General features: G+C 40.0%; 1 protein-coding gene across 1 annotated transcript in view; it reads right to left on the bottom strand.

The window, feature by feature from the left end:
* The window catches only part of map3k5 (mitogen-activated protein kinase kinase kinase 5), an 83,976-nt gene that overhangs the window by 40,840 nt on the left and 22,511 nt on the right, over nucleotides 1-20,625 (bottom strand). Inside the window, exons 3-6 of the mRNA XM_040017503.1 lie at nucleotides 17,855-17,878; nucleotides 12,276-12,469; nucleotides 8,256-8,424; nucleotides 6,054-6,160 (exon numbers count right to left, since the gene is read on the bottom strand). Coding sequence (XP_039873437.1) covers nucleotides 6,054-6,160; nucleotides 8,256-8,424; nucleotides 12,276-12,469; nucleotides 17,855-17,878 — 494 coding nt within the window. The remainder of the gene's footprint in view (nucleotides 1-6,053; nucleotides 6,161-8,255; nucleotides 8,425-12,275; nucleotides 12,470-17,854; nucleotides 17,879-20,625) is intronic.

The raw sequence follows: 20,625 nt of genomic DNA, 5'->3' as shown, positions 1-20,625 counted from the left end.
GCACCTAGACCAACCTTTGCTTTAGTATTGTGAAATCAAAAAAGAGATTTCTTTTTTAGCAAAGCTTTTGCACAGTTTTGAAAGAAGGAGATAAATGCTGCTGTCCTCAGGTCAGTAAATTGTTTGGAGCGTCTATAAAAAACAGCATTTTGAGATCACAATTGGTGTTGCACACATTTTATTTTATGTAAATAACAGCTAAAGTATGGATAGGACAAACAGTATTTATTAATCGGATAAGATAACAGATTGTGTCCAAAACACAGACTTGGGAGAAGAAATGAGAGGTGATATCCTGCAGAGTTTCACACAGACAAAATGTGTGACAGTCATGAAAAAACCCTCCTTATTAACATAACGTGGCTTCTCTCCAGGGCGTGAAGGTTAAATAAAACATATGAGCTGACAGCTATTACCATGGAGACTGCCCAGAGGGAAGAGCAACGAGGGAAACAAGATCTGCTCTTCGAATGCATCTCTCCGCTTCCCTCTTTCTTTTCTTCAGAGTGCTGATGGATATTTGGAAATGGGGATTTTTTTTCCTCGATCTCATCAGGCTCTTAGCAGTAAGACCTGCACAACAGGCCTCCAAGCAGAGCTGAAGACTCACATGCCTGAGGCGGAAGCCCCTTCAACCCACCAGATTCATTTAGAAGCAGAGCACCTACTTTAGATCAATGATTAAGTGCCTATTAAGGCTAAATATTGATAATCTCAAGGCATGGTGTGGGCTGCATGCTGCTTACTCAGAGCTCATTGAAGGTAATGATTTATACGACTGCATCTCAGTGAAGGAATTCATTCAGTTTCACACTCAGAACAGAGTAGATTATTTGACTTTACTATTCTATGGTGCCACCTTCTACAAACTATTATCCGAAGGCAGTTTATGAGTAATTTGAATAAAAGCTTTGAAACAGGCTTAAAAGAAGAGATTGCATTTCCAAGGATATAATTCTACTTCTGCGTGATTATAAATACATAACATAGAGCTGCTAGTGTTCTCTTTAGCAATAGAGGCAATAGCTAGAACATCTATGGGCATGCTCAAATGCACAGAGGCTTCAGGGATGAGTGCTAACGATTGTGTGGAAAACATAAATTCTAAAACGGAGAGATCTGCTTTTCTCTGATCATGCAAATCAAATATTTGGCACTTCAGCACAACGGTGCAAAAATCACGCCTAGCCTTTATGGTGTGTAAAATTATTCCCAGAAATCTTACAGGGGATACCAATGAAACAGAATATGCATGTGTGTGCTTCCAGATATGTGATATGCTGTGTTTGTGTTTTTATGTTTAGTTTTAGTTTTATGAATTTTTAGTGTTAGTTTTAGCTTTTGGTATCGTGAGAACAATAATTACACAACAGTTAGGATGATTCTGATTCCTGCTTTCTAGTTTCCAGATGCTTTAGTTCTTGTATTAAAGTTCTAGTTTTGTTTTTATGGAGTTTGTATTTGTGTGCAATTTCCTCCATGTTTTCCCTTACTGCAATCAACAGTTTAATATTTGTTAGTTTTTGTTTCGGGCTTAGTGTTCTAGCCACTGTTGAGTCCCTTCTCTACTATGTTTTTGTGCAGGTTTTTGCATCTCTATGTTCAGTTGGGTTCTCTTGTCATTCCTGGTTTTACTTTGATAGTTAGGTGAATTTCATTTCCTCCCCCATCGCGTCGTCATGACTGTCTACACCTGTGTCTTGTCCACTCTGCTGTTTCTGTTTCTCTGATGTGTATAAATAGTCCTGTCCTTTTTTTTGGTCATGGTATTTGTGAATCTTTCCATCATTTTCCCTGCCTCCCTGTTTGAATTTAGATTCCCTGTTGTTTTTTGCTTTTTTGGGTATATTTGTATTTTCTTTTACAGTGTATCTTACCTATATTTTACCTGTGAGCTGTGTAGCAGAATCCCTATCTCATTACCGCATTTGATATTACTTTGATATTACTTTATTAGCAGTTATTCAGTATCCAAATTAAAAATACTCATCATGCAACTTGGTGCATTTTAAAATAATGCGTATCATATCATTGGATTCCAGCTGCATAAACATACAGTCTGCATGTTGCAGCTTGTATGTGGGGATATGTGGTGCTTTTTATACTGTTTGGCAGGTCAGTTTTATAATAATACATGGTAATTTATTCGTTTTTTTCTATTTATTTGTCTTTAAAGTTGCTACTAAATGCATACAGTAAAATAAAGTACAGTAAAGTTAAAAATATAATTACTGGCTCCAAAAGTCTCAAAAAGAAGATATGACCTATTTACCACCTTTAGTGCGCTCAAAATCTATTTCTCCCTCCCACCAACAAGAACAAATCAGACAACAACACAGTTACACCACCTGTGGCATAACAATCTCCTGGAACAGCTATTGTATTTATGCAATGGTTTACTTGCTGAATAGGTGAACTGACATAAATGCCCTCCTACCCTCTGCTCATGTTGACCTGCTCTAACACTGGAGGATACAACTTAACCTCACCAAGGACACAGAGTTTTCCATCATTACCGCTCATTCAGTGAATTGGTCTGACAAAATGTCTCGGTATGCCGCCTCGAGCTCGCAAATGCAATATCATATAGTGGGAATGGAGCAGCTACTAACAGCGAACACACGGGCATCTTGGCACCCTACAGAAACATTTTCCATTTGCTGCCAAATTAAAGAACAGCATGCTTTATTGCTCTTTGAGGCAGTCACACCATGAAAACCGCAGGAAGTTTACAAGAAAAGCAGCTGGTGAGAAACAAGCAGCCAAAACCTCCTGTTTTGTACATCTGTCTCTTCCTGAGACGAGTACTGTAGCTAGACGCGCACCGATAATGTCACAGCTGCTTAGAGACATACATTTAGGATTTCAATACCGCTCTGCTAACGCAAGATAAATGAAACCGCTAGAATATATTTAAAGAAAACCCTGAACACCATGAAAAATACTCTGTGGCAGCCCTTATGATACTTAGAGAAAAGACTAGGACAAAGGAAAAGAGTGCATTTGCTTCACTGTGTTTAGAAGTTTTTATTCCAGGAAACCTGGGTGTGTTTTGTGAAAGGTACTTAAAGAAAAAGCAGGTGTGTTTAAGTGCATGTCATTGCTTCTCTTCAAAATTTAACAAAATCTTTTTGATACGTTAAATATTCTTTAGTTTCACATTCTGATAACTTAGTGATATCTTAGTTTACTCTTCATGCATCAATAAAGCATCTAGTTTTATGTAATTTAAATGAAAGCCTTTCAGCGTGGCAAAATTGCCCATCTCTATGACAACATCTGTGTGAAGCATCTCACCAAAGATTTCATGAGGCGGGAGAAAGTCAAAGACTGATAAATAACTTGAAATATATAAAGGCCAGCGCCTTCCCTCTATTTGATGTCCCTTATTCAGTACTCATGGGTCACACCACAGTCTGTTGGAGCCTGACCATCATTCTCATGTGAACTGCGTAACGAAAGTTTCATGTCTATATCTTACACAGTTGTGACCCTATCAAACTGCCAAATTATGTGATGCAGTGAGCGAGAGGGATGACAGGCAGAAAAGCTTTTAAGGTTTATATCCAACAGAACAGGCAAATACAGCAACACGAGTATAGAAAACAGGGATATGCTGAATATACAGTGTTAGCTCCTGCTACGGTAGGTGTCCCCAGGACTACTTTTCCCCACAGTGACAGATTTAAAAGGTGAACACAATACCAGAAACACTGTGGAGAAGACACATTACTCAGATGTCAAGGGTCGCAAAAAACAAAAACACACACTAAAAAGCTCCTACTGTAACATTTTTCATTAAAGTTTTTATCTGTCAAACTGAAAATGTGTGCATGCTGCAGGGTTTCTGCAGGAAAGGTTTCTGTGGGGTCAGCTTTGGCTCAGTGGACTTTCAGAAAACCTGTTTTAGCCTTGCGACTATGGCTATAGAACACTTCTCCAACTCCAAACCCCGACGCATGTGGCAAGGACTCCAGACTATTACAGACTACTGGACCACCAAACCCTCCCTGTATCCTCTGATGTCTCCTTCCTCAACGAGCTCAACAACTTTTATGCTCATTTTGAGCGAGGGAACCCAACAACTACAACCAAAGCAGACATGACGCCAGACCACCAACCTCTGACTCTCTCCCCCACTGATGTAGGAGCGGTGCTGAGCAGGATTAATGTCCACAAGGCTGCAGTTCCTGATGGCATCCCCGGGCGTGTTCTCAGAGCGTGTTCTGGGGAGCTTGCAGGAGTGCTGACAGACATATTCAACCTGTCCTTGGCCCACGCTGTGGTACCGGCCTGCTTCAAATCCACCTCCATCGTCCCGATACCCAAAAACGCCTCAATGACTACCGCCCAGTAGCACTCACCCCCATCGTCACAAAGTGCTTAGAGCAGCTGGTCCTAGCACACTTCAAATCCTGTCTCCCCCCCCCCCCCCACCCTGGACTCCCACCAATTCGCATACCGTCAGAACAGGAGCACAGAGGATGCAGTCTCCATCGCACTGCACTCTGTCCTCTCACACCTGGACAACAACAACAACAACACCTACGCCAGAATGCTGTTTATAGACTTCAGTTCAGCATTCAATACAATCCACCCCTCACAACTCATCAGGAAACTGACAGACCTGGGCATCAGTTCCCTCATCTGCAAATGGTTACTCGATTTCCTGACCAACCGCCCCCAACATGTCCGGCTGGATAACCACTGCTCATCTACAATCACAATGAACACCGGTGTACCACAAGGCTGTGTGATGAGCCCTCCTCCTGCAGGGACGAGGTGGATCGTCTGGCTGAGTGGTGCAACACAAACAACCTGCTGCTTAATACCGAGAAGACCAAGGAGCTCATCGTGGACTACAGGAGAAATGCTGACCCACATCCACCCATCTACATTAAGGGGACGGCTGTGGAGCGTGTGAGCAGCTTCAAGTTCCTGGGAGTCCACATCTCAGAGGATCTCATCTGGACGTCCAACTGCTCCAAGCTGGTCAAGGAGGCTCACCAGCGCCTCTTCTTCTTGAGGACTCTGAGGAAGAACCACCTGTCCTCAGACATCCTGGTGAACTTCTATCGCTGCACCATCGAGAGCATCCTGACCAACTGTATAACAGTCTGGTACGGGAACTGCTCTGCCTCGGACCGGAAGGCGTTGCAGAGGGTCGTGAAAACTGCCCAACGCATCGCCAGAGCACCACTTCCTGCCATAAAAGACATCTACAGGAAGCGGTGTCTGAAAAGGGCTGGGAAAATCATCAAAGACCCCAGTCACCCATCGCATGGACTCTTCACCCTCCTGCCCTCTGGGAGGCGCTACAGGAGCCTCCAGACTAAGACCACCAGGTACCGGAACAGCTTCTTCCCCACAGCTGTCAGACTCCTGAACTCTGCCTCCTGACATCTGACTCACATTAGACACATGGACTGGAGATACAAACACCCACAACCACCTACACACAAACACACACTGGACAACTGTACCCTCATACACACAATAATAACATGGACTGAACCACCACTCACAACCACTAGAACTTTATATAGTCTCTGTAGAAATTATCCACATATCTCACTTATCTTAACTGCACTACTGTATAGTTCTGTGTAAATAATCATTCTGTACAATACAATAAATTTTAATTCTACAACTGTTTATAACTTGCATAGTTCACATTTCTGTATAGCTGCATATCTCATATTTCTGTATAGTTTTTTATTTCATATTTATATCCTGTTCATAGTCTGTACATACTTATAGTTCTAGCATATTCATAACATACCTTCATACCGTGTACATTACAACATACCATAATAGACCCATTTCTGTAATATACTTACATATCTATATTATTGCTAATATATATTTGTAATATATCTATATCACTAAAGCACTTCTGGATGGATGCAAACTGCATTTCGTTGCCTTGTACCTGTGACATGTGCAATGACAATAATTCTATTCTATTCTATTCTATTCTATTCTATTCTATGCAGGTTGGTGGTACAGGTTTACGCTGTGGATCTCTATGACACGTATGCTTGTTGCCTTACCGATTCAGAGCAAACGCGTAGTGGAACTTCACATGTGGATGAGCCATGGGGTCAAAGGTCGGAAGCTTCTCCAGAGTCTCTACCAGCTTCACGATGGACTCATAATCCTAGAAGGTAAGAAAAGATCGGCTATTGAGCTGTTCCTCCTGTCACTGGTGTATCTGACATCAATGACACTCTTGTGATGTCACAGCTTTGCAAGTTAAGGAAAAGAAAAAGAAAGGAGGAAGACATTTGCCTTCAGCGCTACCTGGCAGAAAGGCTTTCAGAAGTCACAGAAGATAACATTAAGTGCACCAAAGTCAGTGTAAGGAGCAAGTTAAATACGATCTTGTAGGAACACCACCGGTCACTGCTGAGCACTGTGGGACTAGTGCCCATGTACCTCGGTTCCAGTGCCCTCCAAACACACACTCTGACTCATCAGTGTATTTACTTGCTGCTTTGATCCTCAAGGGAGAGTTTCTGATGTCCTTTTATTTATTATTTCTGAGACTCAACTGTCTGTGTATCACAAAAAGCACTTCAATAATTGAGCTGCCATTTTTGTTTCTTGTAGTCACCACAGCCAAAGCACTTTGAATAATTCAGCACATCCTCAATGCTTATTGTTCTAATTAATGATTCATTAGACTGTGCACTGCCTATGGTGAGTGGGACGATCTGGACAGAGAAAGCCATGGCAATGCGGAGACTAAAGAGGAGAAAGAGCAGAGCGTTTAAGACGAACAGACCAAACGCTTCGCCTAGAGCACTCTACAGGCAGTCTGCAAATGGCCCCTGTTTGAGAAAGTGGCACTGGTAAAGGGATGGTGGAGATAGATTGAAGCTGATTCAGTAACCTTGCTTAAATTTGTACAGCAGATGTGTACAGTAGTTTCTTTTTCAAGGTCAGGGACATCAGCACGCACATTCAGTGCATCGGAGTTGACAGCTGGTTTAAACTTGATAAGGTTGTGGGTGATTAGCTAAATGCCTGAATGTTTATGGAGAAACTTTTTGGCATGCCCTTTTCAAAGTAAAGGCGTGGTGAAATTACCATGTTGAGTTTTTGTTTTGTTAGTATTAAATAGTAACTATTTGTTCCCATTTTTGGTAATTTTATAACATAATTACAATCACAAATTTTAGGTAATTGGTTATCAGAAAATGTAGTAGCAATTAATAAATCAATACATTAAAAAGTCAATTGAAGTTAATTGTTATCTGTGGGCATTTGCTCATTTTTTCCAGTTTATTGTAGTTGAAAAATCTAGCTTAGTATTCACTGCCATGAGGTCATGCTTAGACGCTGCCAAGGAAAATCAGCTGATGGTTCAGCTGTACGTTTCGCAATATGCAATTCTCTAATCTCATATAGGGCGTGCCATTTAAGCTGTTTAGCCCGCCCACAGTTACAGTTTCGACAAGCAGCAGTGTGAGCCATCTCCACCACAGCCTCTCATTTCATGCTGTTTCCTGCCTAATCAGTGTTAGGGATTGTTGTCACTGACACCTGCTCTGCTCTGCTGTTTGCTGGAAGTCTTGCTGTTGCTCTCCCTGCCCTTTGCATTCCAAGTATGCACGATGAAGGGAAGTCCCAAAACAGAGCCATGCCAGCAAAGATTACGGCAAATTGAAAATAACAACCTTCTTGTGACTATACTGGTTCTAGCTGAACTGAACGTTTTGTACTTTTGAATGTTTGTTCCAAAGAAAACAAGACATCAACTTTCCTAGGAACCCGTCCAGGAAATGTGACGGGTATTTTTCAGTATTTTTGAGATTGTTACATAGAATAATAAATAATTTAACTGAAACTAAACAAATACATAGCCAAAGTTTATTTTTAAGACTGCTGCCTTATCAAAATCGGCCTATCATGAATATTTTTTTTTATGATTTTTGATGTTGTAGCACAGATGGATGTTCAGATTAAAGATAACTGAAGTCCTTATCTCAGGCACACAGCTTTGGCTTGCACTGTGTGTTTATGAGGGGCAGCCAATGAGAATAAAAATGGCCTAAAGGAGGAGAAGCTGAAATAACTCATTTCAGACATGGAACAAAAAGGGGGGGAGGGTGCACCAAGACCCAGTACATGATAAACAAGGACCACTGAACCACAGCCCCTCTGGTTGAAATACCCAAAGGCAATACACATAATTTGACAAATGACAGCAATATGTTGGTGTTCAGGAAGTCCACACCCGACAGATGTACCTGGATGTCCCTGTACGTAAGCAGCAAATTGATGACGACATCAACTGAAAGGCACTCCACGTTGTCCAGCCGCTGCTGGATTCGGCTCAGCTCTGCAGCCAGTTCCAAGCCAGTGTAAAGCTCCCGGGCTCTACGGATCTCATTCAGAATTGTCTCACGGAAATACTGGCTGGAAGACACGAAAACAAACAAACATGCATTTATAGAAAGAGAAGATTGGCTTGCATGTATATGATCGACAAATAGCAATACAAAAATTTTGTAAAAAAATGTTTTGCATACTTTAGGATCTGCTCCTTCAACTCTAACACAATTGGACTTACTTCTTTCCCTGCATTCTCACACTGTTTTGCATAATTTCAGATCATTCCCCAGTGAGACACGAGCTATTTTCATCTCATATAAGTCATAAACTATTCACTGACAGATGAAGGGACCAATAAACCTGATAACTTCAGATATTAGTTTGATGGATTTAAAAGCAGAGCAGACAATTAAGACAGTTAATTAGCTTAAAGCAGAATAATTACTACCAGAAACCATATTCTTAAGCTCTTAGTTGTTCTTGAAAAACACAAAGGGATGAGCAAAACAATATTAAAATACGTGAGGTGGTTCAGGTGCTTCCCATATGGAAAAGAAATAGTAAAAACTTATAAAAGACTTGCATAAGATGTGGCCTACTTCATATAGTGAATCATATCAGGCTTATATGATTTACTCATGAAAGTGGCCACTTTCTCATTACTTTCATATATTGTTTTAGTAAGTATCCAAAACATACAAGTTTCATTTATAGAATTTTTCAAAGGATCTTATATCTGTTTTCACTCTTATATGCTTTTCATACAAGTTTCACACAAGAAAGATACAAACTTTATAAGATTTATATATATATTTTCCATATGGGTTAGCAAAAGCCTGTCTGTAGGATCTTTTTCACCTTTAAAACCGCAAAACTGAAAACCTTCAGAAATTCTGTGAATGTGGACCATCTAAATTCAATTAATTAGTATTTTCCAGTTGTAAATTGTGTCTTTTTTAATGCTGAATTAATCCTTCTCATAATCGTCTCATTTTGATTGTGGAAAAACCATGTGTACTGGCATTAAAACTCAAAAGACTGATGCAGATTATTGTCACTCCCCAGCCTCTTGTATGCTGAACGTAGCGTACGCTAGCTTAAAATGATAATATTAAGACCTAAATGCCAAATAATGACACAGTCTACACTCTCTATTCACATAATTAAGCCTTATACACAATTTTGAAAAGACCCATGCAGTGACGAGGATTTGCTGCCATAACTCCGAGCCAATCCTGGGGGTCAACCCTGCTTGCAGGGAGTGATTAAAGCATAAATAATAACCCAATACAAGCTCTGTTATTAAATAGTAAATGTGTTTAATATGAACAGGCCGGCTAATATTTTCCTGTTTAGGTTGTTTTTCATAAAATATGAATAACAAATCATGTATTCGCATATTATGATCTGCTGCAGATGATCAGTTGGGTGTGTCCTTGCTGGAAGGAGCAATTTTAAAGACATAAATACACATATTTGCTTCATGTGAGACGGCTCTTGTAATTCAGTAAGCTTATCTGTCTTCTTGAGACTTCAAAACATGGTCTCGACTTCAATATACACCGAAAACAATATAGTGCAAACACTGAATTACAACTGTAGGATCTTCATACTTTCCTTTATGCCTGTCTCCAGGAGACACAGCCTTCATCAATCTACATGATTTTCTTTTCTGCCTGTCAAACCTGAGTCACTATTCCTGGAGATGGACTAGAAATGACTGGCTGCTGTATCGCCTATTGGCAAGAAGGCCTAAAATATTACCCCAGCAACTGAGCCAAACAAATGTGTTTTTTTCTTCTTCTCTGGTTTCAAAATGTAAATTACCACGTAAGTAAGGCTGAAGGATCCACGCACAAAAACAATTAGAACACGTAAAAATAGGATGAGTGGGATAATAAAATAAATGCCTGGTGTGCTGAAAAACTTCTAACAGAGCTGCTTAAATATAAACATAATGTTAAAATGCTAAAAATGGTAATGCTACAACAGCTCCTTCCTATTTGTGAACGTTCACCTTAAGTTGCATACAGTATAATGTAATTTATGTAATGAAGCAATCATTTGGGCACTGCTTACCATTATGAAAACATATCACAGAGTCATATTGTGGGCATTTCCCATGCACATTATGACTCTGTGATAAGCAATAGTGATCTTACAGTGCTTTCAGAGGATCGTCTTGTCAGGAGCTTTAAATAGATTTTCTTTTTCTTTTGCTTCCTTTTTCTCAAACCCATTGCTGTACTGTCAGTATGTCCTTCATTTAGTAACACTAGACAACCTAAATATAAAGCTCTCAATACGTTCACTAACACTATTTGTCTCAGCAAAGCCAAAATGCATTAAGGTTCAAATCTCTTCTGTTTCAATGTGTAGAGTTTACAAAACAGAAACTTTGAATTTTTACAAAAACAAAAAGGAAAATTGTTACAGGAAGCAAAGTAAACACAGAAATAGCTAAAGCAGAAACTATATTTACTGTATTGCATTTAGCCTAGCTGAAAAACTGTGCACACTCTGATGAAACATGATAGTGGGCACAGTCCTAACAGCTAACTTCAGATTGTTATTCCACACAGCATGCTGTTAATGTCACTTCCAGCAAAGCTCTTGTTGTTAATCTTAGATTAAACTACTGTCCAATTTGCAAACTATAGATTAATTTCTGTATACTGTAACAACAGACAAATTACTCTGTAACAATTCTGTGTAAAATCTGCCACAATATCTGCCATATTGTGCAAATAAGCAGGCTGACACTGCAATTTCACCTGCATTTTCCTCTAAAAGTTGTTTTAATGATGTAATTATTGTTTATACTGCATAAATGTGGTGTAGTTGAGAGACCTGGAAGAGACATCGAGAATCTTTTCATGAAGAACCGACGGTGCCAAATATGTAAATTAATATAGTATATGTTACCCATTTCAGCATAATAAAATCTGTATAAATGCCCAGTGGCATGATACGAAGCGAGGGAATATATGTGTTCAAAGTTTTGACCAGTGCATGTAAAAAGGTCATAACAAGAAACTGGCTAAAACGTAATCCTCCAAGGACAGCTCAGCGGCTGGACATGTAGCAGAAGATTTATATTCCATGGAAAACAGACTCATTCGTTAAGGGTTAAAGCAAGCATGCATAGAAAACTATGGACCAAAGAGTCTGTTCAAAAGTCAAAACGCGTGTCAAATCTTTGTAAAAGTACTGATACTAATTTATGTCATGTTATATTTTTGGACATATATTTTATATTTTTATATGTTGCCTCTTCTCAAAGGAAAAAAAATGTCACACTCCATGTGTGGACTGTGTTTCCTGAATGCATTAATGAGAATCCACCATGGCTGGTGCAACCTTTCTGGAACAAGAGTTTTATCTTTGTGTTGCTCGTTTTTACGGCTCATAAATAATGAAAAAAACCCCCCCAAAAAACAGGTTATTGCCCCCTACCACACCACTGCTGCACCACAGTCATGCACTGACACACAAAAACCCCCCCAACAATATTTCAAAATGACAGGCAGTCGATTTTGCAAACTCAGGTGCAAACAAATCGGCTATTGCACGCTTGTTTGCACCTGAGTTTGCACCAAAGGAGTAGCAAACTTGTCCCAGTCGGCACCAGTGCAGTACTTTCAGAAGCTGCATTTTTAGGTCATAAGCAATGTCTTAACTAGGCCTAACACAGCTATCACAGTATTTCTGTGTTTGCTGTGCAGGAAAATCTAGCTTTTATCATTAGTCCTTTGTAGAGCATTACTGACCTCATAACCCGGGTGTTTCTATTGTTTAGCATCCCCGCTTGTACGCTATTATTGTTGAAATTTCTGGATTGCCTCAATAGGAAGTTTAATTTCACTTAATACAGTTTATATTTCTATTACAGCTGTCAGATATAAAGCGGATATAAATAAGCAAAATATACTTACTGGGAGTTGGCTTGCGACACTTTGAGGAGCTGGATGAAGCGGTCCAGCAGAGGCATGCAGATGGGACCCAGCAGCATCTCGAAGCTGGGCTGCATCAGCTCGGTCAGGCCCTTCATCAGGCTGCCCTCACAGCAGTACACCTTATTCTGAGGTGTCACCATGTACGGAATGAAGGTGTAGTTAGCTGAGCATGTCTGTTAAGAGAGGAAACAAAGTTCTGGATATCAGATATCAGCACATTTAAACATCTGTGAAATTTCTTTTTGTATGCAATTGTAATATTTGCCCAAAATATGTGTGTATTGTTTTTTTTTTTTAAATCATAAACCATACTCAGTAGTCTTTTAAATGATATCTATAATTTACTTCTCACCAATTTAAAAGACTGATGTGAGCACTCAAGGTAAAGTTTCTGCAAACAAACATCTATTTCGATAAGTTAGGCTTAGTAGCTTTATGACAATATATGAAACTATAAATCAATCCATTTTCTTCTCCTTATCCAATTCAGGGTCACGGGAACGGGGGATGCTTGAGCTTATCCCAGATGCCATGGAGAAGGAGGTAGGGGTAGACCCTGGATTCAACCCAAAACCTTCTTGCTGTGAGGCAACAAAACCATCTTCAACTTTGTTCTTTCTATCCGTTTTGTCGCATTTATGCAAAATAGGAGCTGGGCGCTAAAGTCTCAAACCTTAGCTTTACTAAAGTGTACAAAAAAGATAATAAATGAGGTTTACTATCTATCAGAATATATAGCTTCGTTTAAAAACTAACGTATCGAAATTGTTCAATAAACTCAACTTCCAGCTGATTTCAGTGACCTGTGCAATGAAACATTACATTGTATAGGGAGGAAGCAGATTGCCTGGGGGGGAAGTCTGCAGTAATTTCCCCTATTTGAAATGGTTTCGGGTAATTACATGAACCTTAATCTCCGATCTCCCTATTCACACAATAGTGTTTATGTAGCACTGTCTTCAGTGAACTAGTCTAAACAGGCAGCAGAGGAAGGTGAGATATGCAACAGCTTCATTAGGAGGTGCTGTCTTATAACCACAAACACTTACAGCACCTCATTTTCAAATGTCACTTGCTCAAGCAGCCTAGTGCACAAGAAAAATCGAGCAGCAGCAGCTGAAGTCTCCCTGCTCACCTGCTGCAAAGCTCTACCCTGTTCTTTGCTCCAGCTGTGCCATTATGGAGTAATTGTGTGTAAAGTCTGTTTCAGGTTTGGCCGCACTAGTAGCATTTAAGGCCTTTTTCTTGATTCACTTAGCTTTAATACTCAACAGCCGTTATTGTGTATCTGTATTTGCTTTTTTAACTTGACATTATTTACACCGCATTCTTGATGTTTCTGTCGCGGCGGCCCACCACTGCTGAATAAACAAAGACGAAACACATGCGTGCGGTGTCTACAGACAGAGGAGAGAGAAAGAGCGAGAAAGAGGCAGGAAATCCACAATTAATATCCTCAAGAAACAGCACAAGTCCTGTCAAGAAGAGCTATTCTCAGAGTGTGAGATATGTGGTGAAACAACACGAGCATCTGAAGGCGGTTGGGCTGCAACCCAGCTGCATCCTGATGACTTTAATAATCTATCATGCTTTCGGTTTTTCAGCAACCTCGAAAATACACTGCTGCTGCTGCTTTCAGTGCCAAAAAAAAGGAAGTAAGAGGAACATGTGGCATTGAAGCAATGAAAGCCAACCGAAGATAACTACTTCCTCCTGTACAACTGTGGTTCATGACATCACCAGTAACTGCAGCGGCAGTGTGTGCCTTTCAAAACAAAAAAAAGACTGTGACCCCTATTTCTTTTACGTGTAACCAGACAGGTTGCAAAATGCTGATGCTATATTTAGCTTCTTTGTGCGATTCATGCTGTCATGGGGCTCACATGACAGATTTGTTTTCACACGCTGATGCATATTTCAGTGCGGCAGCAGCTGCGGGTTATTTGAAGCTAACCTCCAGTAGTCCTTTACAGGTAGCAGGTTTCCGAGCTGATACACATGTGACAACTCTGGCTGATGAATCCAAAGAATAAGCCAGGTATTTACAGAGTGAGTCATCTGTTTAGTCAGTCTTGCCAAAGATCCATCTGCTCATCTTCACTTTCAGCATCAATGTTCTCGAGCAGCCTACTCACTCACCTTCACAGAGCCTGTTTACACTCCTTTAAAATGTGTTTTGGACAAGTGGACTAAAGCACTAAACACAACCTGCATTGCTCCTGAGGTGTTGTGGGGCACATTTGGGCTCTGTATGCTTTGTAATGTAAATCATAATTTGTCCTGAACTATTCCTAAGCAGGACAAAAGATAACATGTCACGGTGTCCATTCTTGCCTGCAGCTCATGAAGCATTTTGCTAAAAAATATGGAGCCTTGCTGGCAACAGACGTAGCTTTTAACCTTTGTTGTAAATGATAATCAATAACTGAACATGAATATAGGAGAATATCTTGGAGACACATGTGTAAACGACCATTCACTCCAGTCAACAGTCTCCATGGATGTTGTTTTGTGGGTTAAAACCAGCCATCTGGTCAGTCTAGTCAAATCCCATTGCAATGTGAACCAAGTACTACCTAATTTAACCAACAATCAATGCACTTTCAGTCTGAATAATGTCTTAATGTTAAGCAGACATTAAAAGTAAGAATTGTTTCAAAAATTCAAATCAATGTCTTTAAAAATTATATTGATATTTAATTTAGATGGGAAATGGTTGCAATGATGTAAACATTTGTTTGTGTGAGCTTCCAGAAAGTTGAAACCACTGTTCCCAGATTCTGGCAGGTCACCGTGGTGCTGTGGTTAGCACTGCTGCCTCATAAGAAGAAGTTTCTGTTTGCAGGTCGTTTGTAAGCTTTCAATGACCTGACAGAACATCTTTTCACGTTTCACTTTTCAACCAAATCTCGATGATGCTAAGATATCTGGCGAAGTTGTAAATGGGCTGTCCCACTCTGATCCAATAGCCAGAGATACAGTTAAAAACTGAGTCGAAACAGGGTAATCGACACACACACACACACGCCTATGCTCCTATGGGCAGCAAATGCAGATAGAAATCAGTGGTGAAAGTAAATGAAAGTGTAGTGACACAGAGGGACATTTGTGTATGTAATTACAGTAATTGAACATACACAAAGAGGCTAATTACCTGGATTTCAGTTATAATGGTAGTGAGCTACACACACAGTTACAGACAAGTAGGAGCACATGCTTTTCACTGATGAGAATAATCAGACATATCTGCAGCTGCAGAGTGTATTTTAAAGCAGTCACAAAAAAAAAGAAATGTATTTGCAGCACTACAGAGGGAAGATCAACCTTCTGCTTCCTAAACAATAACAATATATGCAATCAGGACCTTAAACCAAAGATCTTCTTGGGTTTAGGGAAGTTTGAACTGCTTCTGCTAACTCCAGGTGAGTGTTACTGTTACAATGCTTCCATTCGCTCTCACCACTGTATTGTTTTTCGGCTTAACAAGCAGCTGTTTCCAGTCAAAGTTCTTTTTACACTGTACACAACACCAGATAACTACTGGGTTAAAGAGTAGCAGATAAACAAAGGGGCGAATACAGCACGTAAAAACCGTGATACTTCCCTCGGGCAATTGAGAAGACTAAAAACAGAGGGGCTACTGGCGTTTCATCAGATAGCTTCTAAGACTTTAAGTAAATGATAATGGTGCTCTATAATGAGGTCACTGGGCAGCTCGGTGACGCATGTTCTCTCTGTGTCTGTGGGGTTCTCCCTAGGTACTCTGGCTTTCTATCGCCGTCCAAAGACATGCTTTGGACTTAATCCTAAACTGCTTGTATGTGTGAATCAGAGTGTGAATGGCTGTCTGTCTCCCAGTATCAGCCCTGCAATACACTGGTGAGCTGTCCACCCCTGACAGCCAGATTAGGCTCCAGGCCATGTGACCCTAAACTGGTTTGGAGAAGGAAAATAGATGGATGAATGGATGTGTAATTATTCTTTTTCTTTGAATTCTTTCAAAAATAAAAAAATGAAGCAAAAATCTGATGCTGTGATAGCCGTAGCTAACAAGTTCATAATGTCATACAGAAGAATCAGGAAGGTACAGCACATGGAACCTCACTCGGTTCGTTTGTGAGCCTTCGGTTTCACTAGATTAACAAACAGCTTATTATTAGCAACATGTTGAATAAACCCTGTTCATCAGATAAACAAAGAATGGATAAACAAGTTGAAAGGAATGGTTTGTTATGTTTCACATGCAGCCCTGGTTATTTAAATACTTGCGTTTGAATCATTAGTTCACTGCAGTTCCAAGGTGGCAATGCTGAGTGTTTGCTTAGATCATTATATTCCTTATATCATAGAAAGAAATGCCATGTGGATATGTTAACAAAGTCTTGGCTGAAAGTCTGGAACTTTTTGGGAATGAAAGAGAATAAGGAAGACATAAAATTGCTATTAATTATGGCGTTTGCAGGGGGAAAAACATCTGTAATAACATTAAATTGAAGGGAAAGAATGATCAAAAAGTCCAGTATTGCAATTTAAATGCACTTTTACCTGCACAGATGGCTAGTTAAGAGCCTGTGCACTGGTGCAGAGTGCATTTAAGTGCATTAATACAAGCAGGAAAGAGAAAGAACAAAGACAGTAAGTACACATAAGGGAGATCAGTAAGCTCACACTCTCATACTGTGAGTGATAATCAGCTCTCCTCTTGGTACGAGTCAGTGTCAGAGAACAGTACATTTCATGTAGCTCTCCTTTCACTGTGAAAGCCACTTAGGAGAGCCTTTTATCTGACTGCTGAACATGGACTACCGACCGCATCTGTGTTATTGACACAATTAGCGCGCAATTTAGAAATGTAAGTCAATCCGAATCAGTTCATCATTTTTAAGATGACAAACATTCTTTACCTTTGGTCTCTGAAATAAGAGATTTTGCAGCTTATCTGTGCTGCGAAAGCACATTCAGTGGTTGATAAGACAAGAAAAGTTGTACATATTAATACATTGTAACAAGGCTCATGGGTCTGCAGAAAAACTTCAAAAACAAAAACAACAATCTTTGCATGTCAGCTAAAAAGGCTTTACTTAAAACATATGGTACAGTGGGTGACTCTATATTGATCTACTAATTTTAGGAACTACAGTATGATATGCAAAGGACAGGATTTCCTTAGCTTTAAGGCAGCACCTTATTTGAATACTGCACTTTTTGCAAGTCAAATTCTCAAAATGCTTGTGCCTTTTTATGCAGATTGTGGCACTGCAGTCACTGTAACTCTCAAAGCAGCTGTTGTCTGAGACGTACATCTTGAAAGTGGAAGGGAAGATGTTTTCATTTTACATGAAATCAAATATTTATCACAGCTTCGAAACAAAAGTGGGCTGTGCAAAAGAAAGCCTTTACAATAGCGAAAAGAGAGACATAAGGCAACAGGACACTGTGCTCCCTGCGCGCTGTAAAAAGCATATTCTTTGCACTACACAATGTGTGTAATGTGTGAGCAATGAGTGAGTAATGTGTGAAAGGCAACGGGAAAAGAAAGAGATGCCTCGTGTACTTACAGTGTTCTTCTGGCAAATTATCTCCTGAAAGAAGAAAAGAGAGAAATCCATTTAGAAATTCATCATTAGCATTTTCTCCGAGGCAATTTAAGTTAGATACGATGTTACTGAATGACACTTCAATTCAGTACACCATACCTGAGCTACAAACACTTTGTGAGGACGACTTGTATTTGTGGATATTTGTTGATTTCCCAACAGCTGATTACTATTTCTAGTAAACCGTGATGACCTATAGGATGACTTTAGATGAAACAATTACTTGTTTGTTCATGGAGAAGTATATGGCAGTGAAAGGAAGCATAATCAACAAGTGTACACTGAGGCTTAGTATATATACAGGGAGTGCAGAATTATTAGGCAAATGAGTATTTTGTCCACATCATCCTCTTCATGCATGTTGTCTTACTCCAAGCTGTATAGGCTCGAAAGCCTACTACCAATTAAGCATATTAGGTGATGTGCATCTCTGTAATGAGAAGGGGTGTGGTCTAATGACATCAACACCCTATATCAGGTGTGGATAATTATTGGGCAACGTCCTTTCCTTTGGCAAAATGGGTCAAAAGGAGGACTTGACAGGCTCAGAAAAGTCAAAAATAGTGAGATATCTTGCAGAGGGATGCAGCAGTCTCAAAATTGCAAAGCTTCTGAAGCGTGATCATCGAACAATCAAGCGTTTCATTCAAAATAGTCAACAGGGTCGCAAGAAGCGTGTGGAAAAACCAAGGCGCAAAATAACTGCCCATGAACTGAGAAAAGTCAAGTGTGCAGCTGCCAAGATGCCACTTGCCACCAGTTTGGCCATATTTCAGAGCTGCAACATCACTGGAGTGCCCAAAAGCACAAGGTGTGCAATACTCAGAGACATGGCCAAGGTAAGAAAGGCTGAAAGACGACCACCACTGAACAAGACACACAAGCTGAAACGTCAAGACTGGGCCAAGAAATATCTCAAGACTGATTTTTCTAAGGTTTTATGGACTGATGAAATGAGAGTGAGTCTTGATGGGCCAGATGGATGGGCCCGTGGCTGGATTGGTAAAGGGCAGAGAGCTCCAGTCTGACTCAGACGCCAGCAAGGTGGAGGTGGAGTACTGGTTTGGGCTGGTATCATCAAAGATGAGCTTGTGGGCCCTTTTCGGGTTGAGGATGGAGTCAAGCTCAACTCCCAGTCCTACTGCCAGTTTCTGGAAGACACCTTCTTCAAGCAGTGGTACAGGAAGAAGTCTGCATCCTTCAAGAAAAACATGATTTTCATGCAGGACAATGCTCCATCACACGCGTCCAAGTACTCCACAGCGTGGCTGGCAAGAAAGGGTATAAAAGAAGAAAAACTAATGACATGGCCACCTTGTTCACCTGATCTGAACCCCATTGAGAACCTGTGGTCCATCATCAAATGTGAGATTTACAAGGAGGGAAAACAGTACACCTCTCTGAACAGTGTCTGGGAGGCTGTGGTTGCTGCTGCACGCAATGTTGATGGTGAACAGATCAGAACACTGACAGAATCCATGGATGGCAGGCTTTTGAATGTCCTTGCAAAGAAAGGTGCCTATATTGGTCGCTGATTTGTTTTTGTTTTGTTTTTGAATGTCAGAAATGTATATTTGTGAATGTGGAGATGTTATATTGGTTTCACTGGTAAAAATAAATAATTGACATGGGTATATATTTGTTTTTTGTTAAGTTGCCTAATAATTATGCACAGTAATAGTCACCTGCACACACAGATATCCCCCTAAAATAGCTAAAACTAAAAACAAACTAAAAACTACTTCCAAAAACATTCAGCTTTGATATTAATTAAGTTTTTTGGGTTCATTGAGAACATGGTTGTTGTTCAATAATACAATTATTCCTCAAAAATACAACTTGCCTAATAATTCTGCACTCCCTGTAGATGTTTTTTTAGGATTTTTTTTTCATGATCGCCATTGTTTAAAGAAAAAAACTGAGTATAAAAAAAGCTGCCTTTAAAACAATTTGGTGGCCTGATAGAGATCTGAGGAAACTGCCTAAGTGAATTCTTTCAAAGCATGGTGAGAACAAGTTAACCCACAGCCAGCTAGACGGGTGGGCACCATGGCAGACCACAGAACAAAAAACCCTTCCCAGATACCACCAGGAGCAGGAAAGAACGTCATTTGAAACAATTTTCTTGCCATAAAAAGCAGACATAATACAGCTGTGAATGTCAGCTTTTTATGTTGTGTTTATTTTAAGACACGCCTCCCCTGACTGTGCAGGCTGTGCATTATGGGTCGACTCTACAGTTTGTTTTCTGGCTCATGACCCTTGTCACCACAATACTCCTCCCACTAGACTAACTAAAAGAAAAGCGTCAGTGTTCTTCTGCTGCAAGTTGCCTACAGCAGGCGATTTTAAAATGTGTTCTGCGTGGGCCTCAGACGGTTTGAACCATGCCTTTGTCTGCAGTACAGAAACTACAAGACTCACACCATTGTTACATGCTGAAGTAGTCTGACATTTATGGTAAATAAATACAGCTTTGGTCAATACATATTGCTAGTAGAGATTGAGTAGTATGCACTTTATTGTTACCTGCAAGCACTTTCCAGTGTAAAACTTCCAGTGTATTTAATTATCTAAATTGTTGCTGAGGAATTTGCTGTTGCTTTGTGGCGCTCATAAAAATATTAAAAAATAAATCTCTAAACCTCAGCAGCAATGTGGCTTTCTAAAAATCATAAACAAGACCACAAAAACAAACAAACAACATTTTGTGAGCAATTTTAATCAACACT

Source organism: Simochromis diagramma, unplaced genomic scaffold (genome assembly GCF_900408965.1).
Source record: "Simochromis diagramma unplaced genomic scaffold, fSimDia1.1 OVJJ01000802.1, whole genome shotgun sequence".
Lineage (NCBI taxonomy): Eukaryota > Metazoa > Chordata > Actinopteri > Cichliformes > Cichlidae > Simochromis > Simochromis diagramma.
Note: the sequence above shows the minus strand (reverse complement) of the source record. Positions and strands in the feature narration are given on the sequence as shown.